This window comes from Hemitrygon akajei, chromosome 20 (assembly GCF_048418815.1).
Source record: "Hemitrygon akajei chromosome 20, sHemAka1.3, whole genome shotgun sequence".
In the NCBI taxonomy this organism is placed as follows: Eukaryota; Metazoa; Chordata; class Chondrichthyes; order Myliobatiformes; family Dasyatidae; genus Hemitrygon; species Hemitrygon akajei.
Genome location: NC_133143.1, coordinates 69,590,921 through 69,613,174, shown reverse-complemented (window position 1 = coordinate 69,613,174; position 22,254 = coordinate 69,590,921). Strand labels below are relative to the sequence as shown.

At 46.2% G+C, this 22,254-nt stretch overlaps 1 protein-coding gene across 8 annotated transcripts in view; it reads right to left on the bottom strand.

Annotated features, from left to right (window-relative positions):
• Nucleotides 1-22,254, bottom strand: part of LOC140713905 (zinc finger protein 385D-like) — a 677,526-nt gene that overhangs the window by 19,359 nt on the left and 635,913 nt on the right. For all 8 annotated transcript variants that reach the window (XM_073024566.1, XM_073024565.1, XM_073024571.1 and 5 more), the window contains one exon: nucleotides 9,069-9,296. In XM_073024566.1, the coding sequence (XP_072880667.1) occupies nucleotides 9,069-9,296 (228 nt within the window). The remainder of the gene's footprint in view (nucleotides 1-9,068; nucleotides 9,297-22,254) is intronic.

The window sequence follows — 22,254 nt, the reverse complement described above, 5'->3', positions numbered from 1 at the left end:
CTCACAAGCCTCTCCTCCGTGACAAGGTGACAATATTCAAAGATTCTATGTTATGAATCTAATTGACCGTAATATACATGGATTCTGGTTAATTGGGCCATCATTTAATCAGGACAGCTGCTTATTTGGGACAACTCTCAAAGAACAAGCACTAATTCAGACCGTTATCAGGATTCCCTTAATTTATTTGGGACATTATGCCACTTGGAGGAAAGGCAGGAGATTGGGGCTGAAAGGGAAAATAGATCAGCCATGATGACATGGTACAGCAGACCTGATGGGCTAAATGGCCTAATTCTGTTCCTATATCTTATAGTTTTGTGGTCTTCATTGAGGCAGGAAGCTTGCCAAACAGGTTTTAACTAGCCTCAGTTGCACATGCTAGTGTGGCCGTTAGACGCTGTACTGTGCAGAACAGTTTTTAAATAGTGTCAGCTGTGTGTTTTGTGTTTAAAAAGCAGTGATTTTTGTCAGTGATAGCTGGTGAGAAATAAACAGTAAGACAATTCGGAACATTTTGCTCACTGAGGTTTCAAACATTCAGGCTTTAAGATGCCAGAAATGACCAGGAATGAAAAGTGAAACAATTTCACAAGTTAGGACTATGAAAAGTTTGAAGATATTGATAAACATCTTGAACGTTCCAAATCATGGGCCTCTGTACTTCCCTCTGTAACTGGATCCTTCACCTCACAGTCCATGTGGATCGGAAATAACATCTCCTCCTTGCTGACAACCAGCACTGGTGCACCTCAAGGATATGTGCTTAGCCTACTGCTCTCTCTACACCCATGAGTGTGTGGGTAAGGACAGCTCAAACGCCATCTACTGTTGGCAGAATTTCAGATGGTGTACAGCAGTGAGAACGATCAGCTGGTTGCGTTATGTCACAGCAACAACCCTGCCCTCAATATCAGTAAAACCAAGGAATTGATTGTGGATTTCTAGAAGGGTAAGTTGAGGAAACACACACCCATTGTAATGGAAAGAGTGAGCATTTTCAAGCTCCTGTGAGTCAACATCTCTGAAGATCTATCCTGGGCTCAACATATTGATGCAATTAAAAAGAAGGCACAACAGCTATATTTCAGTCGGAGTTTGAGGAGAATAGGTATGTCACCAAAGACACTTGCAAATTTCTACAGATGTACCATGGAAAGCATTCTAACCAGTGGCATCACCGTCTGGTACGGAGGGGCCACTGCCCAGGATCAGAAAAAGCTGCAGAAAGTTGTGAACTCAGCCAGTTCCGTCATGGGCATCCAGGATACTTTCAAAAGGCAATGCCTCAAAAAGGCAGCATCCATCATTAAGGACCCCCATCATCCAGGACATGTCCTCTTCTCATTGCTACAATCAGGTAGTACAGAAGCCTAAAGGCACATATTCAATGATTCAAGATCAGCTTCTTTCCCTCTGTCATTTGATTTCTAAATGGACATTGGATCCATGAACACTACCTCACTACTTTTTTTTTAAATTTCTGTTTTTTGCACGACTTGGTCAATTTAATTTTTTATACATATTTCTTATTGTAATTTTTAGATTGTTATTACTATGCAATGCACTGTACCGTTGCTGCAAAACAACACATTTTATGACATGTCAGGGATATTAAACCTTATTCAGATTCTGTTACAATGAAACAAAGGTTTGGAGGATGCAATCGTTGAAAGCATTGTATGAGAAGCAGACCATTGCCGGCTCTAGGTGTCTGGACTCATTCTGTTCATTGCCTTCACTGGACGATTTCCTCCGTCAGTAACTATTAGGCTCTAATACATAGTTCTATATTACTGTAGTATTATTGGTAGTGTTCTTTATCAATAACATTGCCTTTAAATACATAATTTGTTACTTAGTTTGTCTTTTTATGCCTTTTAACTATTTCAATGAAACTTCTCCTAATTGGGGCAGCGCCTAAATCAAGATGTACTGGTCTCAGTTGACCAGAATCCACTGTACATCAACAAGATTCATAGGTTCACAGAATTATACAACATGATATCAGTCCCCTTGGTCCAAATGATCCACGCCAACCGAGATGCCTGTCGAAGATAATCCCATTTGCCATATCCCTCTGTCCGTCTACTTGTCTAAATGTCACATACTAGCTTAGCAGTTAGCACCATACTTTACAGCTAACTCACACTGCTGTGTGTGAGGAGTTTGTACGTTCTCCCAGTGACTGCACCCGTTTCCTCTCAAAAATGTCACAGGAAGGTGAGTATCACTGTGTTTGATTGACTGCGACATCAGGACTTCCTGATAAAACTGAGGTACCACAGTAGATTAGCAGTTAGCACGACATTATTACAGATCAGGGCGTCAGAGTTCAGAGTTCAATTCCTGTGCATCCTGTAAGACAGTTTGCATGTTCCTTCCCATGTGTGCGTGGGTTTCCTCGGGATTCTCCAGTTTCCTCCCACAGTTCAAAGACACACAGGTTAGTAGATTAATTGGTCATTGTAAATTGTCCCGTGATTAGATTAAACTGGGGGTTGCTGGGCAGCACGACTTGGTGGGCCACAAGAGTGGATTCCGTGCTATGTCTCTAAATAAATTAATACAATTTCTGAATGGGATCAAGGTGAAAATTGCCCAGTCACAAGCTGTACTCAGTAAAACGGTTGTAGCTGGAAAGGTAAATAAAGACATTGTGACAGGAGTTCCTCAGGACAGCTTCTCAAGCCCAGCCACCTGTTATTGCTCTTCCTACGCCGGGACGACTGCACCAGGTTCAGCTCCGTTTCCAACGCCTGCAGCTTGTGCCTGGGTGAGGCGCAGACAGCTGACAGGTGGCAAGTCATGCTTGGGCCACAAAAGTGAGGGGCAATGACAGTCTCCAGTGAAACAGAGCCTCACTGCCCACCCAGTACCAGGGGTGCCTCATTAGTGCAATCGCTTACAGTGCCAGTGAACACGGATCAGAGTTCAATTCCTACCACTGTCTGTAAGGAGTTAGTACGTTCTACCCGTGACCGCATGGGCTTCCTCCCAGCCTCCAAGGACGTCTGGGTTAGTAAGTTGTAGGCATGCTACGTTGGCACTGGAAGCATGTTGACACTTGGTCCTCACTGATTAGATTTGATGCAAATAATGCATTTCACTGTATACTTCAATGTATATGTGATAAGTAAAGCTAATTTTAAACTGTTTCATAAGAGGAGGTGCGAGTTTGGGGTAGGGGAGCATAGTGCAGCTGTTGCAGGGTGAAGAGGGTAGTCGGGCTTCCAGCTAGAATAAGCCCCTTCAACCACTACTCTGTATTCTATGTGTAAGCTAGTTCTGAATCCAAGTGGCCAATTCATCATGGATCTACGACATTTGGATTCAGAACTCGACATGGTTAAGGTTCAGCTATTTTCAGACCAGATATCAGAATGTGGAAGAAGTGTGATTGAAGTGATGCTGTCTGTTTCAGATTGTTGATTTTGGTTGTTCCACAGGGATCTGTACTGGGACCTCTGTTGTTTGTGATGCGTATTGATAACATGGATGAAAATGTAAGGCTACGTCCACACTAGACCGGATAATTTTGAAAACACCGGTTTCGCGTAAAAACGATAGGCGTCCACACTATACGTTTTGAAAAATATCTCTGTCCACATTGAAACGGAGATTTCGGCGAATCTCCTCCTCCTGCGCATGCGCGGGACACATCTACCAAAAACAAGCGACCTGTTTGGTGTCGAATCTCACCATAAAAGTGCGCATTTGTGTAGTTACAGACTGGAAAAACTTAAAACAACAGACAGCTATTGGCTCTCGCACAGGAGAACTTAAAGTAAAACAAAACAAATACTGGAGTGTACGGAGGCAACCGACAGGGAGTTCACGGACAGTATGACCCGGCTGATGACGAACATTGAGAAACTGACGTACTCTGTTGCATTAATAAAGCACCTTGTTAAATGTATAAAACATGTCTGCATCAGTGTTATCTTGTATTTCCATACAATGTTACATTAGGCACATCTGACACATCTATTGTCAGTGAAGTACTTGCATAAATAGGTAAAACCACCTTCATACGAGCAAGGACAGAAAACAGGGCAAAGTGAGTATACTTATTTATTCAGTAAGTTATGGGTCAAAGTATTTGGTGAGTACATTTCTAACTCTTCTGGCTTCAGTCTCGTTGCTGTTTGTTCTGAAGTTGTTAGGTTGCATTCAGGAAAACAATGAAATAGCGCGCTGCCGTCTGACAGTGTTTTCAAAAGTCTCCTGTTACCCCGTCCACACTGATCTGGCCAATCCGGAGTTTTCAAAAATACACACTTCACAGAGCATTTCTGAAAAGCTCCGGTTTCGGGGGACGAAAATGCCGTTTTAGTGTGGACGAAGGGTAAAAACGAAGAGAAAATGCTTCAGTTCCAGATTTATCTGGTGCAGTGTGGATGTAGCCTAAGAGTGTTGACGCGCAGAGGGATCTTGGGGTCCATGTTCTTAGCTGCCTGAAAGTGGCTACACAGGTTGATAGGGTGGTTCAGAAGGCATATGGCATGCTTGCCTTCATTAGTTGAAACACTGGGTTCAAAAGTCAGGAAGTTATGTTGCAGCTTGATAAAATCTAGTTAGGCGGCATCTGGACTATTTTATAGCGTTCTAGCTCTCCTAATTTCATTCTTAAGCTCCTTCCTGGCACCCTTGTAATTTTCTAGAGCTCTAATAGAACCTAGTTTCTTGAACCTTCTCGTTAACTTTTCTTCTTAACTAGATTTTCTTCATCCTTTGAGAACCATGATTCTTTTACCCTACCATCCTTTTCCTGCCTCAGTGGAACATTCCTGTGCAGAACACCTTGCAAATGTTCCCTGAACATTTGCCACATTTCTGCTGTGTGTTTCCTTGAGAACATCTGCTCCCACTTCATGCTTCCAAGTTTCTGCCTAGTAGCATCATGTTTTCCCTATCCCAGTTAAATGTTTTCCCAAATTGCCTACTCCTATCCCTCTCCAGCGCTATGGTAAAGGAGATAGAATTGTGATCACTTCATCCAAAATGTTCTCCTACCAAGAGATCTGACACCTGACCAGGTTCATTTCCCAATACCAGATCAGTACAGCCTCTCCTCTAGTTGGCTTATCTACATATTGCATCAGGAAACCTCCTGAACACACCGAACAAACTCTACCCTATCTAAACCCCTTGCTGTAAGGTGATGCCAGTCAATATTAGGAAGGCTAAAATCACCCATCAGAACAGCCCTATTATTATTGCACCCTTCCAGAATCTGCCTCCCTATCTGCTCCTCAGTATCTCTGTTAGTATTGTATCTGGAAGGTCCAACTGCTGGTGAGTTAGTATCCTGGCAAAAACTACATCATGAAGACAAAAGAGCACTCCAAGCAACTCCATAAAAAGGTTATTGAAAAGCACAAGTCAGGAGATGGATACAAGAACATTCCCAAGTCACTGAATATCCCTTGCAATACAGTACAGTTAAGTCAATCATCAAGAAATGGAAAGAATATGGCATTGCTGTACATCTGCCTGGAGCAGGCTGTCCTCAAAAACTGAGTGACCGTGCAAGAAGGGGACCAGTGAGGGAGGCCATCAAGAGACCTATTACAACTTTGGAGGAGTTACAAGCTTCAGTGGCTGTGGTACAAGAGACTGCATGTACAATAACTGTTGCCTAGGTGTTTTTCCAGTCACAGCTTTATGGGAGAGTGACAAAGAAAAATCTACTGTTGAAAAAAACTCATATGAAATCTCTGCTAGAATTTGCCAGAAGGCATCTGAGTTCAGCTGGATGAAGGTTCTGTGGTCTGATAAAACCAAAGTTGAGCTTTCTGGCCATCAGACTAAACATTATGTTTGTTGTAAGCCGAACATCGCACAGCAACAAAAAAAAACATTCCTACGTGAAGCAATGTGCTGCATCATGCTGTGGGGATGCTTCACTGCAGGCAGGCCCTGGAAGGCTTGTGAAGGTAGAGGGTAAAATGAATGCAGCAAAATACAGGGAAATCCTGGAGGAAAATCTGATGCAGTCTGCAAGAGAACTGACACCTTGGAGAAGATTTGTTTTCCAAGCACAAAGCCAAAGCTGTACAGGAATGGTTTAAAACCAACAAAGTTAATGTCCTGGGATGGCTAAGTCTGAGTCCAGACCTCAATCCAATTGAGAATTTGTGTCTGGACTTGAAAAGGGCCGTTCACTCATGATCCCCATGGAATTTGATGGAGCTTGAGCAGTCTGTAAAGAAGAATGGGGAAAAATTGCAGTGTCCTGATATGCAAAGCTGATAGAGACCTATCCACACAGACTCAAGGCTGTAATTGCTGCCACAGGTACATCTACTAAATACTGACTTGAAGGGAGGGGATGAATACTTATGCCATCAATTATTTTGTGTTTTATATTTGTAATTAATTTAGAGTTCTTTGTAGAGATCTGTTTTCATGTTGAAATGAAAGAGTCTTTTTCTGTTAATGAGTGTCAAAATAGCCAAATTAAATCCACTGATATTATATGTTGTAAGGCAACAAACATGAAAACTTCCAAGGGGGGATGAATATTTTTTCTAGGCAATGTAACTAACATTCATCAGTCATGAAAGGAAATTCAGATTATTGTCAGGAATTTAAGGATACATTTTTTGTAACAGCTTATTGCTAAGTTAGTCAGAAAATAAAAGACCTGATGAAATCCTTGGAAAACTTTATCCCACATCTCAAGCTGAGACCGAATCAGCAGACCTACAGGTGTGAATTCCAAAGCTGGGCCAAGAAGCAGATGGATGTGTGGATGATTTCCTGACACTTGCAGACAGCAAATGTAGATTGAAGGAAATAGATAATAAAGTCCTTGAGTCACACATTATTGCAACGCAGAAACAGGCCCTTCAGTTCTCCTAGTTCATGCCAAACTATTACTCTGCCTAGTCCTATTGACCTGCACTTGGACAATAGCCCTCCATATCCCTCGTGTACTTATCCAAAGTCGTCTTAATCAAACCCTTATCCACCATTTCCACTGACAACTCGTTCCACACTTTCACCACCCTCTGAGTGAAGAAATCCCCCACAGGTTCTCCAAAGGAGGTGTAAGACACTGCATCCCTCCACTAGCCTGCAGGTCGCCCTTAGGCAAGGTTTAGAACCTGCCTAGCACCCCCCTCCCCTAATCAGGGCCATGTGAAGCCACGGGAGCAGGTTGGAGGTGGCTGTACAAGTAGCCGGTGCATATCACAAGTCCTGGTTATGCAACCACTGACACTAGGCAGACAATCTCTGAAGAGTATTGATAATGGCTGGGGTCACCTGTTTTGTAAAGGTACTGCCCAGAAGGCAATGGAAACCACTTCTGTAGAAACATTTGCCAAGTACAAACATAGTCAATGATTGGTCAATATAGGTGTATCCAATAAAGTGGCTAGAGTGTATTATTTAAAGAGCAAACACGAGGAAATCTGCAGATGCTGGAAATTCAAACAACACACACAAAATGCTGGTGGAACACAGTAGGCCAGGCAGCATCTATAAGGAGAAGCGCTGTCGACGTTTCGGGCCGAGACCCTTTGTCAGGAACGAGACCCTTCTTGACGAAGGGTCTCGGCCAGAAACGTCAACAGTGCTTTTCCTTATAGATGCTGCCTGGCCTGCTGTGTTCCACCAGCATTTTATGTATTTTCAGAGTGTATTATTGTAAGGCCAAGTAAGGGACTGTACTTTCAACCATAAAGTTTGCTATTTTATGCTAGCACTACATGATTCCCTAAGAAAGGATATGTTGGCATTGAGGAGGGTCCAGAGAAGGTTCATGTGATTGATCCCAGGAATGAAAGGGTTAACAGATGAGAAATGTTTGATGGCATAGGGCTTGTACTCACTGAAGTTAGAGGAATGAGGGTAGATCTTTTTGAAAGGTACCAAATATTGGCATGGAAATAATGTTTCCTAAAGTTAAAGAGTTTAGAATCAGAGGACAAGGCCTCAGAATACAAGGACATGACTTTAGAACAGAGATGAAGAGGAATTTTTTAGCCCGAGAATGGTGGAAGTCATTGCCACAGTTGACTTGTGGAGGCCAAGTCATTGGGTATATTTAAAGGGAGGTTGATTGGTTCTTGGTTAGTCAGGGTGTCAAAGGTTATGGGCAGAAGGAAGAAGAATGGGGTTGAGAGGGAAAGTACAGTAAATCAGCCAATATCAGTGGAGTAGACATGATGGAGAAATGGCCTGATTCAGCACTTATCTCTTATGTTTGAAAGAGTGTTGAGAAAATTTACAAGGATGAGCCAGGACTAGAGGACCTGAGCTACATGGAAGGGTATTCCCCAGAGCACAGAAGAATGAGAGGAGATTTGATAGAGGTATATAAAATTCTGAGGGATATTAATAGGGTAAATGCATGCAGGATTTTTCCACTTAGGTTGAGTGAGACTACTAGGGTGGCGTATGGTGATATGTTTCTATGGAAGGCCGCCTTTAGGCAGGGTGTAGTGCCTGCTTAACCCCTCGATCAGGGTCATGGGAGCAGGAGGTGGATGGTCACACAAGCAACTCAGAGGGTGGTGTGAGTGTAGAATGAGCTGCAAGCAGAAGCGATGGTGTGGGTTCGATTGTCACATTTAAGAGAAGTTTGGATCAGTATATGGATGGGAGGGGTATGGAGGGCTATGGTTCAGATGCAGGTTAATAGGACTAGGCAAAATAATAGTTCAGCACAGACTGGATAGGCCAAAGGGCCTGTTTTTGTTCTGTATGTTCAGGAACAGTTATTGCCTCTCAACCATCAGGCCCCTGAACCAGTGTGGATAACTTCATTCACCCATCTGAACACTGAACTGATTCCACAAGCTGTGGACTCACTTTCAAGAACTCCACAACTCATGTTCTCAATATTGTATATTATTTTTTGTATTTGCACAATTTGTTGTCTTTTGCACATTGGCTGCTTCTCCATCTTTATGTGTAGATTTTCACTGATTCTGTTGTGTTTCTTTGTTTTTACTATGAATGCCTGTAAGAAGATATACCTCAGGATTGTATATGGTGACATATATGCACTTTGAAGATAAATTTACTTTGAACTTTGTTGAAACTCCGGGACTCACCACTGTTGTGTGCTTCCAGTTGTGAGGCCGAGTTAACAGCCACTTTACAGAGAGAGCAGTAAAGAAGTCGCTTTGCCTTCTCCTCCTCGGTCTCCTTGGGAACAGCTGTGTTGCAGCCACTGGATGTCAAAGACTTCTCCGCACCCGAGACGGACTCCGCTGTTACGCTGTCACTTGCTGCCACCAGCGTTATCCCTTTTGATATTGTTGCTGTCTCCGAACTGCTGTCTAGATGAAAAGAAAAGGAATCATGATGGGAAAGGCGAGGGCAAACCAGATCTGTCACAAGCATGGTGTTCATCCAATATCACACAAAATGTCATTTTAAATGCATCTTGTAATTTAGCATATGTTCAGCAATATTTACTTTTCTGCATTTCAATTGTACTTTTCAAAAGTGAATTTCAGATAAGGTTCCTGTAAATAAACAATTATTAGAGGCTGGGATTTAATTTGGAGTCAATGGTCCTTAGCTTAGACGTATAAACTGCACTGACTTTAACTCAAAGTTTACATAGAATATACAACATAGAACAGTAGAGCATATTACAGGCCCCTTGGCTCACGAAGTTGTGATGACCTTATAACCTACTCTAAGATCAATCTAACCATTTCTTCCTGCAAAGCCGACCATTTTTTTTTTCATTCAAGTTTAATTGTCATTTAACTATGCATGTATACAGCCAAATGAAACAGCGTTTCTCCGGGACCAAGGTGCAAGGCCAAGAACTAACAGTCACACACAACGCAAAGCACCTATCCCTGTGCCTATCGAAGAGTTTCTTAAACACCTCTTAGGCAAAGCTTATCAATTCTACAGGGAAACATGCCTTCTGAAGAGCAAACACAAAAAAGCCATTTTTATAGCAATTCACAATCATGAAGATTATCTTGCTATTTAGTGAACAGTTTGGCCAGTATGGAAGAGTTTCATCCTAGCTTAGCCTGTGACTAACAATCTCCTATGACTGAATACTCTGTGAGGAATTAATGGTATGTAAGGATTAGCTTTCTTTGTCACATCATTGAAACATGCAGTGAAATGCATCATTATTAAATGATCAAAACTGAATCCAAATGTTCCTTCCAGGAGTAAAGTTAACAGTTACTTCCTTTACTAAATAGCCCATACCATTATTAAGACATGGTGTCTAATCGAGATGAAAAGGAGATCTACTACACTTAACCAATGGGGTTTTGGTAAAGTCCCTTCCCGTTATTATTCCACAACCATTACGGTAACAGTGACGTGATAATGTCTAGATAAGTCATTCTAAGTGCTGGGTAACTACATAATTGTTGTGACATCCATTAAATTTGCATCTGGGAATTGCTTTATAAATCATAAGTTGGAATTATCCTTTCATCATCATCATTATATACCATGTCTAATGATAATAAGCGATCATGGTCTTTCCATGACAATGACAGTCCAGGCAAACTCTTCCACAGAATTGGTTTGCCATTGCCTTTGTCTGGGCAGTGTCTTTACAAGACAGGTGACCCCAGCCATTATCAGTACAATTCAGAGATTGTCTGCCTGGCTTCAGTGGTCACATAACCAGGACTTGTGATATGCACCGGCTGCTCGTATGACCATCCACCACCTGCTCCCGTGGCTTCATGCAACATGGATTGGGGGGTGGGGGCTAAAAAGGTGCTACACTTTGCCCCAGGATGACATGCAGACTAGTGGAGGGAAGGAGTGCCTTGCACCTCCTTTGGTAGGGGCGTGCCTCCATCCCGCCACTCAGTTATCCATTAGGTTTCTATAACCAATAAATCAGAAAATACTGTTCCAGCACTAATATTGGAATGTTTATAAAATTGGCGCTGTGTCACTTGGCTTTCATGGTAAAGATGAGCAGACTCCACTGAACTTCTTGGCTTCTATAAAAAAGATATAGTGTGCTAACCTGCTTTTAATTCCTTCAATAGATAGTTAATTGTAGAGAGTGGGAAGGCTTCCAGAACTTTGATTACTTCATTGCCAACAAAGCAAATCAGCTACAGCTTATTATCATTATTTTAGTCTTATTATTAAGGTTAAGGGTGAAAAGTGAAATGTTTCTAGGGAACATGAGAGGAAACTTCTTCACTCAGAGGGTGGTGAGATTGTTGTATGAGCTGCCAGAACAAGTGGTTCATGCAAGCTCAATTTCGACGTTATAGGTACATGGATGGAAGGGGTATGAAGGGCTGGGTGCAGGTCAATGGGATGAGGTAGATTAATAGTTTGGCACAAACTAGATGGGCCAAAAGGTCTGTTTCTATGCTATAGTGTTCTATTGACTCCATCACTCCACTGTTATTTGGAGATTCAGTACCTCTCGGCTCAAAGACCCCACAGCAACCAATTGCACCATGTGAACAAATAAGCTACTAACCTATACGTCTGTGGTTGGAAACTGGAACTCCCAGAAGAACAGCAGATGGTTGGGGGGAGAACGCACAAAGTCCTTACAGACAGTGGCACAACTGAACCTGGGTCACTGCTGTTGTAATCGTGTTATGCTAACTGCTACGCTAGAGTGAACTCCTAAACAACTAACCTTCTCCATCCATTGGCACAAGTTAGCCAAGTGCATAGCTCAACTTGGTGGCCAAGGATAAGTGACTGTATTCATGACTATGAATCTTACTGTAATAATTAGTAATGCAATTAAAGATAATATTTTCACACCAATTTCCAAGGAAAGACAACTGTTTCACATCTCTTTCAGTCAAGGCAGCCAAAGGTTAAGCACAGCTCAGTCAATCCTTTAATTCCCTTCCCATCATGCCTCCTGCACTCAGGACAGGTTGCTTCGCTGCACTTTGGTACCTGTACCCTCATCCCTCGTCCAGACCTGCCAATGTCTAATCACTGCAATGTAGGGGCACTATGACCACATAGATCACTTTACACTCAAATGGACTTTATTTTTACTTAACTTTTTCTTTCTCGCAAAAATTGTCTTTAATTTGTGTATTTATCTGCTGCTCTGTGCCTATGATGCTGCTACAAGTAAGTTCTTGGACCATTGCCTCCAATTTCTTCTACACAAAATGCATTGTGCACGTTCATCTAGCAAGCGGAGAACAATCACAGCTTTCAGATACAGCGTATTGATTTGGAGAGCTAAGAGAGCCACATTCACCACTTATTTCCATAAACATATTCTAGAATAGCTTTTGTTTAAAGGAGTGAAAAGGGCTTCATTATGACTTGCATTCAGCTCACTACCCTGAAAGCCTCAGTACACTCAGATGACTGTTTCACTTGACATGATTTAGAACTTGTATTTTTAGATAAAAACCAGCCATTATTGTTTTGTGAACATCAAAGCCCAAAGCTGTCATGATATTAAATGTAAACAGATCTTAATATCATTAGGCAAACTGTAAGTTTGCAAACAGTTTAGAAAGTAGAATTTTTCCAGGAAAAGGTTTTAAAGACTGTGACAGATCATTCAGCTTGATAACATGATAGATCATTGCTAACCTCAGCAATGAGTGGAGCACACACACACACACACACACACACACACACACACACACACACACACACACAGACACACACAAACACACACACACACACACACACACACACACACACACACACACACACACACACACACACACACACACACACACACACACACACACACACACACACACACCCTGCTTCCCCCCCCCCCCCCCGGACAAGGGGCAGAAGATACAGAAACCATTCAATGAGATAATTTCAGAATTACTATATTGTAAATATTACTGGGGATGTAGGGGCTGTCAAAAAAATCATGACAATTTCATTACTGTAACAACTATTCAGGTTTATTCCTGCCTCTTTAAACATGTGGCGGTGCATTTCCTGCCCTGAACTGTGCTTGTGCAGCTGATGTTATTTCTGGGTCAGATATGCATCCGAATGCATTGGCTGCGCGACGTTGCCATGGAGGACCAGCGACTGCACAGCAATGGCACAATGCACCTGTTTGGGTGTGCAGAATTTCTAGAGCCATTTCAAATGACAATGATTCCCTCATAAATGCTTTCAAAATCAATCTGCTAAGTTACAGTTGCTTACATGTTGACTACTATAGTGGAGCAGAGGCTAAATTATTGCTCCAGCAACTTGGAGGTTTGAATAAAGAGTGTGAAGAGCCAGGATCAAATTCCACAGAGAGCATGACAGAAATTAATTGCCAGGTTTTCAAAATAAACAACCAGTCTCCGTAAAGACAGCACTGAAATCATTGGATTGTTGCAAAAGGACACCTCATTCCATAGAACACTCCAATGCAAAAACAGGCCCTTTGACCCATCTATAGTGGGATAGTCTAGGATCAGAGAGCACAGCTTAAGGGTATTTAATCTATGCAATTCATTGCTACAGACAGCTGTGGAGGCCTAGTTATTGGGTATATTTAAAGAAGAGGTTGATAGGTTCATGATTAGTCAGCAAGCCAAAGGTTACATGGAAAAGGCAGAAAATGGGGTTGAGAGGGATAATATATCAGACAGGATGGAATGCTGGAGCAGACTCGATGGGCTGAATGGAGCACGATCACACCGACTGGCCTAACGGTGCTTCTGTGTCTTATTGTCTAGTCCATGCCAAATGATTCTTCTGCCCAGTCCCATCAACCTGCACCTGGACCATGACCCTCCCTATCCTCCTATCCCTGCACATTACTTAACCCAACTTCTCTTAAACCCACATCCACCATACATCTGGCAGTTTCTTCCACAGCTGGACCAGCCTCTGAGCTTTCATTGTTAGGAGACCCCTTGGACTTCCCCCACCTCTTAACCCTTCAGCAATACAACTGATTTTACCTGCTCTCTGAAATGTTGAAAGCGACACAGTTGAATCAACTGATGTGAAAAAACAGAACTGGGCTCACTCTAATCAAATCACCCACTATTAACCTAAACACCAAATGTACTGACTTACTTCAGCCCAACGACCCTAGTAGAGTATAGACCAGTGAACAGCTCACCAGAGAGGAGTATAGACCAGTAACACAGCTCGCCAGAGTGGAGTATAGACCAGTAACACAGCTCGCCAGAGTGGAGTATAGACCAGTAACACAGCTCGCCAGAGTGGAACATAGACCAGTGACACAGCTCACCAGAGTGGAGTATAGACCAGTGACACAGCTTGCCAGAGTGGAGTATAGACCAGTGACACAGCTCACCAGAGTGGAGTATAGACCAGTGGCACAGCTCATCAGAGTGGAGTATAGACCAGTGACACAGCTCGCCAGAGAGGAGTATAGACCAGTAACACAGCTCGCCAGAGTGGAAAAAAGACCAGTGACACAGCTCACCAGAGTGGAGTATAGACCAGTGACACAGCTTGCCAGAGTGGAGTATAGACCAGTGACACAGCTCACCAGAGTGGAGTATAGACAAGTGACACAGCTCACCAGAGTGGAACACAGACCAGTGACACAGCTCACGAGAGTGGAGCATAGACCAGTGACACAGCTCGCCAGAGTGGAGTATAGACCAGTGACACAGCTCACCAGAGTGGAACACAGACCAGTGACACAGCTCGCCAGAGTGGAACATAGACCAGTGACACAGCTCACCAGAGTGGAGTATAGACCAGTGACACAGCTCACCAGAGTGGAACATAGACCAGTGGCACAGCTCGCCAGAGTGGAACATAGACCAGTGACACAGCTCGCCAGAGTGGAACATAGACCAGTGACACAGCTCACGAGAGTGGAGCATAGACCAGTGACACAGCTCACCAGAGTGGAGCATAGACCAGTGACACAGTGCATCAGAGTGGAACATAGACCAGTGACACAGCTCACCAGAGTGGAACAGACCAGTGACACAGCTCGCCAGAGTGGAGCATAGACCAGTAACACAGCTAGCCAGAGTGGAGCATAGACGGGTGACACAGTGCATCAGAGTGGAACAAAGACCAGTGACACAGCTCACCAGAGTGGAACAGACCAGTGACACAGCTCGCCAGAGTGGAGCATAGACCACTGACACAGCTCGCCAGAGTGGAACATAGACCAGTGACACAGCTCGCCAGAGTGGAGCATAGACCAGTGACACAGTGCATCAGAGTGGAACATAGACCAGTGACACAGCTCACCAGAGTGGAACAGACCAGTGACGCATCTCACCAGACTGGAGTATAGACCAGTGACACAGCTCACCAGAGTGGAGTATAGACCAGTGACACAGCTCGTCAGAGTAGAAAATAGACTAGTGACACAGCTTGCCAGAGTGGAGTATAGACCAGTGACACAGTGCATCAGAGTGGAACATAGACCAGTGACACAGCTCACCAGAGTGGAACAGACCAGTGACGCATCTCACCAGACTGGAGTATAGACCAGTGACACAGCTCACCAGAGTGGAGTATAGACCAGTGACACAGCTCGTCAGAGTAGAAAATAGACTAGTGACACAGCTTGCCAGAGTGGAGTATAGACCAGTGGCACAGTGCATCAGAGTGGAACATAGACCAGTGACACAGCTCGCCAGAGTGGAACAGACCAGTGACACAGCTCACCAAAGTGGAGCATAGACCAGTGACACAGCTCGCCAGAGTGGAGTATAGACCAGTGACACAGCTCCTCAGAGTGGAGCATAGACCAGTGACACAGCTCACCAGAGTGGAGTATAGACCAGTGACACAGCTCATCAGAGAGGAGCATAGACCAGTGACACAGCTCACCAGAGTGGAGTATAGACCAGTGACACAGTGCATCAGAGTGGAACATAGACCAGTGACACAGCTCACCAGAGTGGAACAGACCAGTGACGCATCTCACCAGAGTGGAGTATAGACCAGTGACACAGCTCGTCAGAGTAGAAAATAGACTAGTGACACAGCTTGCCAGAGTGGAGTATAGACCAGTGGCACAGTGCATCAGAGTGGAACATAGACCAGTGACACAGCTCGCCAGAGTGGAACAGACCAGTGACACAGCTCACCAGAGTGGAGTATAGACCAGTGACACAGTGCATCAGAGTGGAACATAGACCAGTGACACAGCTCACGAGAGTGGAACATAGACCAGTGACACAGCTCGCCAGAGTGGAACATAGACCAGTGACACAGCTCTCCAGAGTGGAACATAGACCAGTGACACAGCTCGCCAGTGTGGAGCATAGACCAGTGACACAGCTCACCAGAGTGGAGCATAGACCAGTGACACAGCTCACCAGAGTGGAGCATAGACCAGTGACACAGCTCGCCAGAGTGGAGTATAGACCAGTGACACAGCTCATCAGAGTGGAGCATAGACCAGTGACACAGCTCACCAGAGTGGAGTATAGACCAGTGACACAGCTCATCAGAGAGGAGCATAGACCAGTGACACAGCTCACCAGAGTGGAGTATAGACCAGTGACACAGCTCGCCAGAGTGGAGCATAGACCAGTGACACAGCTCACCAGAGTGGAGTATAGACCAGTGACACAGCTCACGAGAGTAGAACATAGACCAGTGACACAGCTCGCCAGAGTGGAGCATAGACCAGTGACACAGCTCACCAGAGTGGAGTATAGACCAGTGACACAGCTCACCAGAGTGGAGTATAGACCAGTGACACAGCTCACGAGAGTAGAACATAGACCAGTGACACAGCTCGCCAGAGTGGAGCATAGACCAGTGACACAGCTCACCAGAGTGGAGTATAGACCAGTGACACAGCTCACCAGAGTGGAGTATAGACCAGTGACACAGCTCACCAGAGTGGAGTAAAGACCAGTGACACAGCTCGCCAGAGTGGAGCATAGACCAGTGACACAGCTCACCAGTGTGGAGTATAGACCAGTAACACAGCTCGCCAGAGTGGAGTATAGACCAGTGACACAGCTCGCCAGAGTGGAGTATAGATCAGTGACACAGCTCACCAGAGTGGAACATAGACCAGTGACACAGCTAGCTAGAGTGGAGCATAGACCAGTGACACAGCTCGCCAGAGTGGAGTATAGACCAGTGACACAGCTCACCAGAGTGGAACATAGACCAGTGACACAGCTAGCTAGAGTGGAACATAGACCAGTGACACAGCTCGCCAGAGTGGAACATAGACCAGTGACACAACTCACCAGAGTGGAGTATAGACCAGTGACACAGCTCGCCAGAGTGGAGTATAGACCAGTGACACAGCTCACCAGAGTGGAACATAGACCAGTGACACTGCTCACCAGAGTGGAGTATAGACCAGTGGCACAGCTCGCCAGAGTGGAACATAGACCAGTGACACAGCTAGCCAGAGTGGAGCATAGACCAGTGACACAGTGCATCAGAGTGGAACATAGACCAGTGACACAGCTCACCAGAGTGGAACAGACCAGTGACACAGCTCGCCAGAGTGGAGCATAGACCAGTGACTCAGCTCGCCAGAGTGGAACATAGACCAGTGACACAGCTCACCAGAGTGGAACACAGACCAGTGACACAGCTCACGAGAGTGGAGCATAGACCAGTGACACAGCTCGCCAGAGTGGAGTATAGACCAGTGACACAGCTCACCAGAGTGGAACACAGACCAGTGACACAGCTCGCCAGAGTGGAACATAGACCAGAGGCACAGCTCGCCAGAGTGGAACATAGACCAGTGACACAGCTCGCCAGAGTGGAACAGACCAGTGACACAGCTCGCCAGAGTGGAGCATAGACCAGTGACACAGTGCATCAGAGTGGAACATAGACCAGTGACACAGCTCACCAGAGTGGAACAGACCAGTGACACAGCTCGCCAGAGTGGAGCATAGACGGGTGACACAGTACATCAGAGTGGAACATAGACCAGTGACACTGCTCACCAGAGTGGAACAGACCAGTGACACAGCTCGCCAGAGTGGAGCATAGACCAGTGACACAGCTCGCCAGAGTGGAACATAGACCAGTGACACAGCTCGCCAGAGTGGAGCATAGACCAGTGACACAGTGCATCAGAGTGGAACATAGACCAGTGACACAGCTCACCAGAGTGGAACAGACCAGTGACACAGCTCGCCAGAGTGGAGCATAGACCAGTGACACAGCTCGCCAGAGTGGAACATAGACCAGTGACACAGCTCACCAGAGTGGAACAGACAAGTGACGCATCTCACCAGACTGGAGTATAGACCAGTGACACAGCTCACCAGAGTGGAGTATAGACCAGTGACACAGCTCGTCAGAGTAGAAAATAGACGAGTGACACAGCTTGCCAGAGTGGAGCATAGACCAGTGACACAGTGCATCAGAGTGGAACATAGACCAGTGGCACAGCTCACCAGAGTGGAACAGACCAGTGACGCATCTCACCAGACTGGAGTATAGACCAGTGACACAGCTCACCAGAGTGGAGTATAGACCAGTGACACAGCTCGTCAGAGTAGAAAATAGACTAGTGACACAGCTTGCCAGAGTGGAGTATAGACCAGTGACACAGTGCATCAGAGTGGAACATAGACCAGTGACACAGCTCACCAGAGTGGAACAGACCAGTGACGCATCTCACCAGACTGGAGTATAGACCAGTGACACAGCTCACCAGAGTGGAGTATAGACCAGTGACACAGCTCGTCAGAGTAGAAAATAGACTAGTGACACAGCTTGCCAGAGTGGAGTATAGACCAGTGGCACAGTGCATCAGAGTGGAACATAGACCAGTGACACAGCTCGGCAGAGTGGAACAGACCAGTGACACAGCTCACCAGAGTGGAGTATAGACCAGTGACACAGTGCATCAGAGTGGAACATAGACCAGTGACACAGCTCACGAGAGTGGAACATAGACCAGTGACACAGCTCGCCAGAGTGGAGCATAGACCAGTGACACAGCTCACCAGAGTGGAGCATAGACCAGTGACACAGCTCGCTAGAGTGGAGCATAGACCAGTGACACAGCTCACCAGAGTGGAGTATAGACCAGTGACACAGCTCATCAGAGTGGAGTATAGACCAGTGACACAGCTCATCAGAGTGGAGCATAGACCAGTGACACAGCTCGCCAGAGTGGAGTATAGACCAGTGAAACAGCTCATCAGAGAGGAGCATAGACCAGTGACACAGCTCACCAGAGTGGAGTATAGACCAGTGACACAGCTCGCCAGAGTGGAGCATAGACCAGTGACACAGCTCACCAGAGTGGAGTATAGACCAGTGACACAGCTCACGAGAGTAGAACATAGACCAGTGACACAGCTCGCCAGAGTGGAGCATAGACCAGTGACACAGCTCACCAGAGTGGAGTATAGACCAGTGACACAGCTCACCAGAGTGGAGTATAGACCAGTGACACAGCTCGCCAGAGTGGAACATAGACCAGTGACACAGCTCGCCAGAGTGGAGCATAGACCAGTGACACAGCTCACCAGCGTGGAGTATAGACCAGTAACACAGCTCGCCAGAGTGGAGTATAGACTAGTGACACAGCTCGCCAGAGTGGAGTATAGACCAGTGACACAGCTCACCAGAGTGGAACATAGACCAGTGACACAGCTAGCTAGAGTGGAGCATAGACAAGTGACACAGCTCGCCAGAGTGGAGTATAGACCAGTGACACAGCTCACCAGAGTGGAACATAGACCAGTGACACAGCTAGCTAGAGTGGAACATAGACCAGTGACACAGCTCGCCAGAGTGGAACATAGACCAGTGACACAGCTCACCAGAGTGGAGTATAGACCAGTGACACAGCTCGCCAGAGTGGAGTATAGACCAGTGACACAGCTCACCAGAGTGGAACATAGACCAGTGACACTGCTCACCAGAGTGGAGTATAGACCAGTGGCACAGCTCGCCAGAGTGGAACATAGACCAGTGACACAGCTAGCCAGAGTGGAGCATAGACCAGTGACACAGTGCATCAGAGTGGAACATAGACCAGTGACACAGCTCACCAGAGTGGAACAGACCAGTGACACAGCTCGCCAGAGTGGAGCATAGACCAGTGACTCAGCTCGCCAGAGTGGAACATAGACCAGTGACACATCTCACCAGAGTGGAGTATAGACCAGTGACACAGCTCACCAGAGTGGAACACAGACCAGTGACACAGCTCACGAGAGTGGAGCATAGACCAGTGACACAGCTCGCCAGAGTGGAGTATAGACCAGTGACACAGCTCACCAGAGTGGAACACAGACCAGTGACACAGCTCGCCAGAGTGGAACACAGACCAGTGGCACAGCTCGCCAGATTGGAACATAGACCAGTGACACAGCTCGCCAGAGTGGAACATAGACCAGTGACACAGCTCACGAGAGTGGAGCATAGATCAGTGACACAGCTCACCAGAGTGGAGCATAGACCAGTGACACAGTGCATCAGAGTGGAACATAGACCAGTGACACAGCTCACCAGAGTGGAACAGACCAGTGACACAGCTTGCCAGAGTGGAGCATAGACCAGTGACTCAGCTCGCCAGAGTGGAACATAGACCAGTGACACAGCTCACCAGAGTGGAACACAGACCAGTGACACAGCTCACGAGAGTGGAGCATAGACCAGTGACACAGCTCGCCAGAGTGGAGTATAGACCAGTGACACAGCTCACCAGAGTGGAACACAGACCAGTGACACAGCTCGCCAGAGTGGAGCATAGATCAGTGACACAGCACGCCAGAGTGGAACATAGACCAGTGACACAGCTCGCCAGAGTGGAGCATAGACCAGTGACACAGTGCATCAGAGTGGAACATAGACCAGTGACACAGCTCACCAGAGTGGAACAGACCAGTGACACAGCTCGCCAGAGTGGAGCATAGACCAGTGACACAGCTCGCCAGAGTGGAACATAGACCAGTGACACAGCTCACCAGAGTGGAACAGACCAGTGACGCATCTCACCAGACTGGAGTATAAACCAGTGACACAGCTCACCAGAGTGGAGTATAGACCAGTGACACAGCTCGTCAGAGTAGAAAATGGACCAGTGACACAGCTTGCCAGAGTGGAGTATAGACCAGTGGCACAGCTCGCCAGAGTGGAACATAGACCAGAGACACAGATCACCAGAGTGGAGTATAGACCAGTGACACAGCTCGCCAGAGTGGAGTATAGACCAGTGACACAGCTCACGAGAGTGGAACATAGACCAGTGACACAGCTCACGAGAGTGGAACATAGACCAGTGACACAGCTCTCCAGAGTGGAACATAGACCAGTGACACAGCTCGCCAGTGTGGAGCATAGACCAGTGACACAGCTCGCCAGAGTGGAGCATAGACCAGTGACACAGCTCACCAGAGTGGAGCATAGACCAGTGACACAGCTCGCCAGAGTGGAGCATAGACCAGTGACACAGCTCGCCAGAGTGGAGCATAGACCAGTGACACAGCTCGCCAGAGTGGAACATAGACCAGTGACACAGCTCACCAGAGTGGAACATAGACCAGTGACACAGCTCGCCAGAGTGGAGTATAGACCAGTGACACAGCTCGCCAGAGTGGAGTATAGACCAGTGACACAGCTCACCAGAGTGGAGTATAGACCAGTGACACAGCTCGCCAGAGTGGAGCATAGACCAGTGACACAGCTCGCCAGAGTGGAACATAGACCAGTGACACAGCTCACCAGGGTGGAGTATAGACCAGTGACACAGCTCACGAGAGTGGAACACAGACCAGTGACACAGCTCACGAGAGTGGAACACAGACCAGTGACACAGCTCGCCAGAGTGGAGTATAGACCAGTGACACAGCTCATCAGAGTGGAGCATAGACCAGTGACACAGCTCATCAGAGTGGAACATAGACAAGTGACACAGCTCATCAGAGTGGAGCATAGACCAGTGACACAGCTCACGAGAGTGGAACACAGACCAGTGACGCAGCTCACGAGAGTGGAGTATAGACCAGTGACACAGCTCATCAGAGTGGAGTATAGACCAGTGACACAGCTCATCAGAGTGGAGTATAGACCAGTGACACAGCTCACGAGAGTGGAACACAGACCAGTGACACAGCCCGCCAGAGTAGAGTATAGACCAGTGACACAGCACGCCAGAGTGGAACACAGACCAGAGACACAGATCACCAGAGTGGAGTATAGACCAGTGACACAGCACGCCAGAGTAGAGTATAGACCAGTGACACAGCACGCCAGAGTGGAACACAGACCAGTGACACAGCCCGCCAGAGTAGAGTATAGACCAGTGACACAGCACGCCAGAGTGGAACACAGACCAGAGACACAGATCACCAGAGTGGAGTATAGACCAGTGAC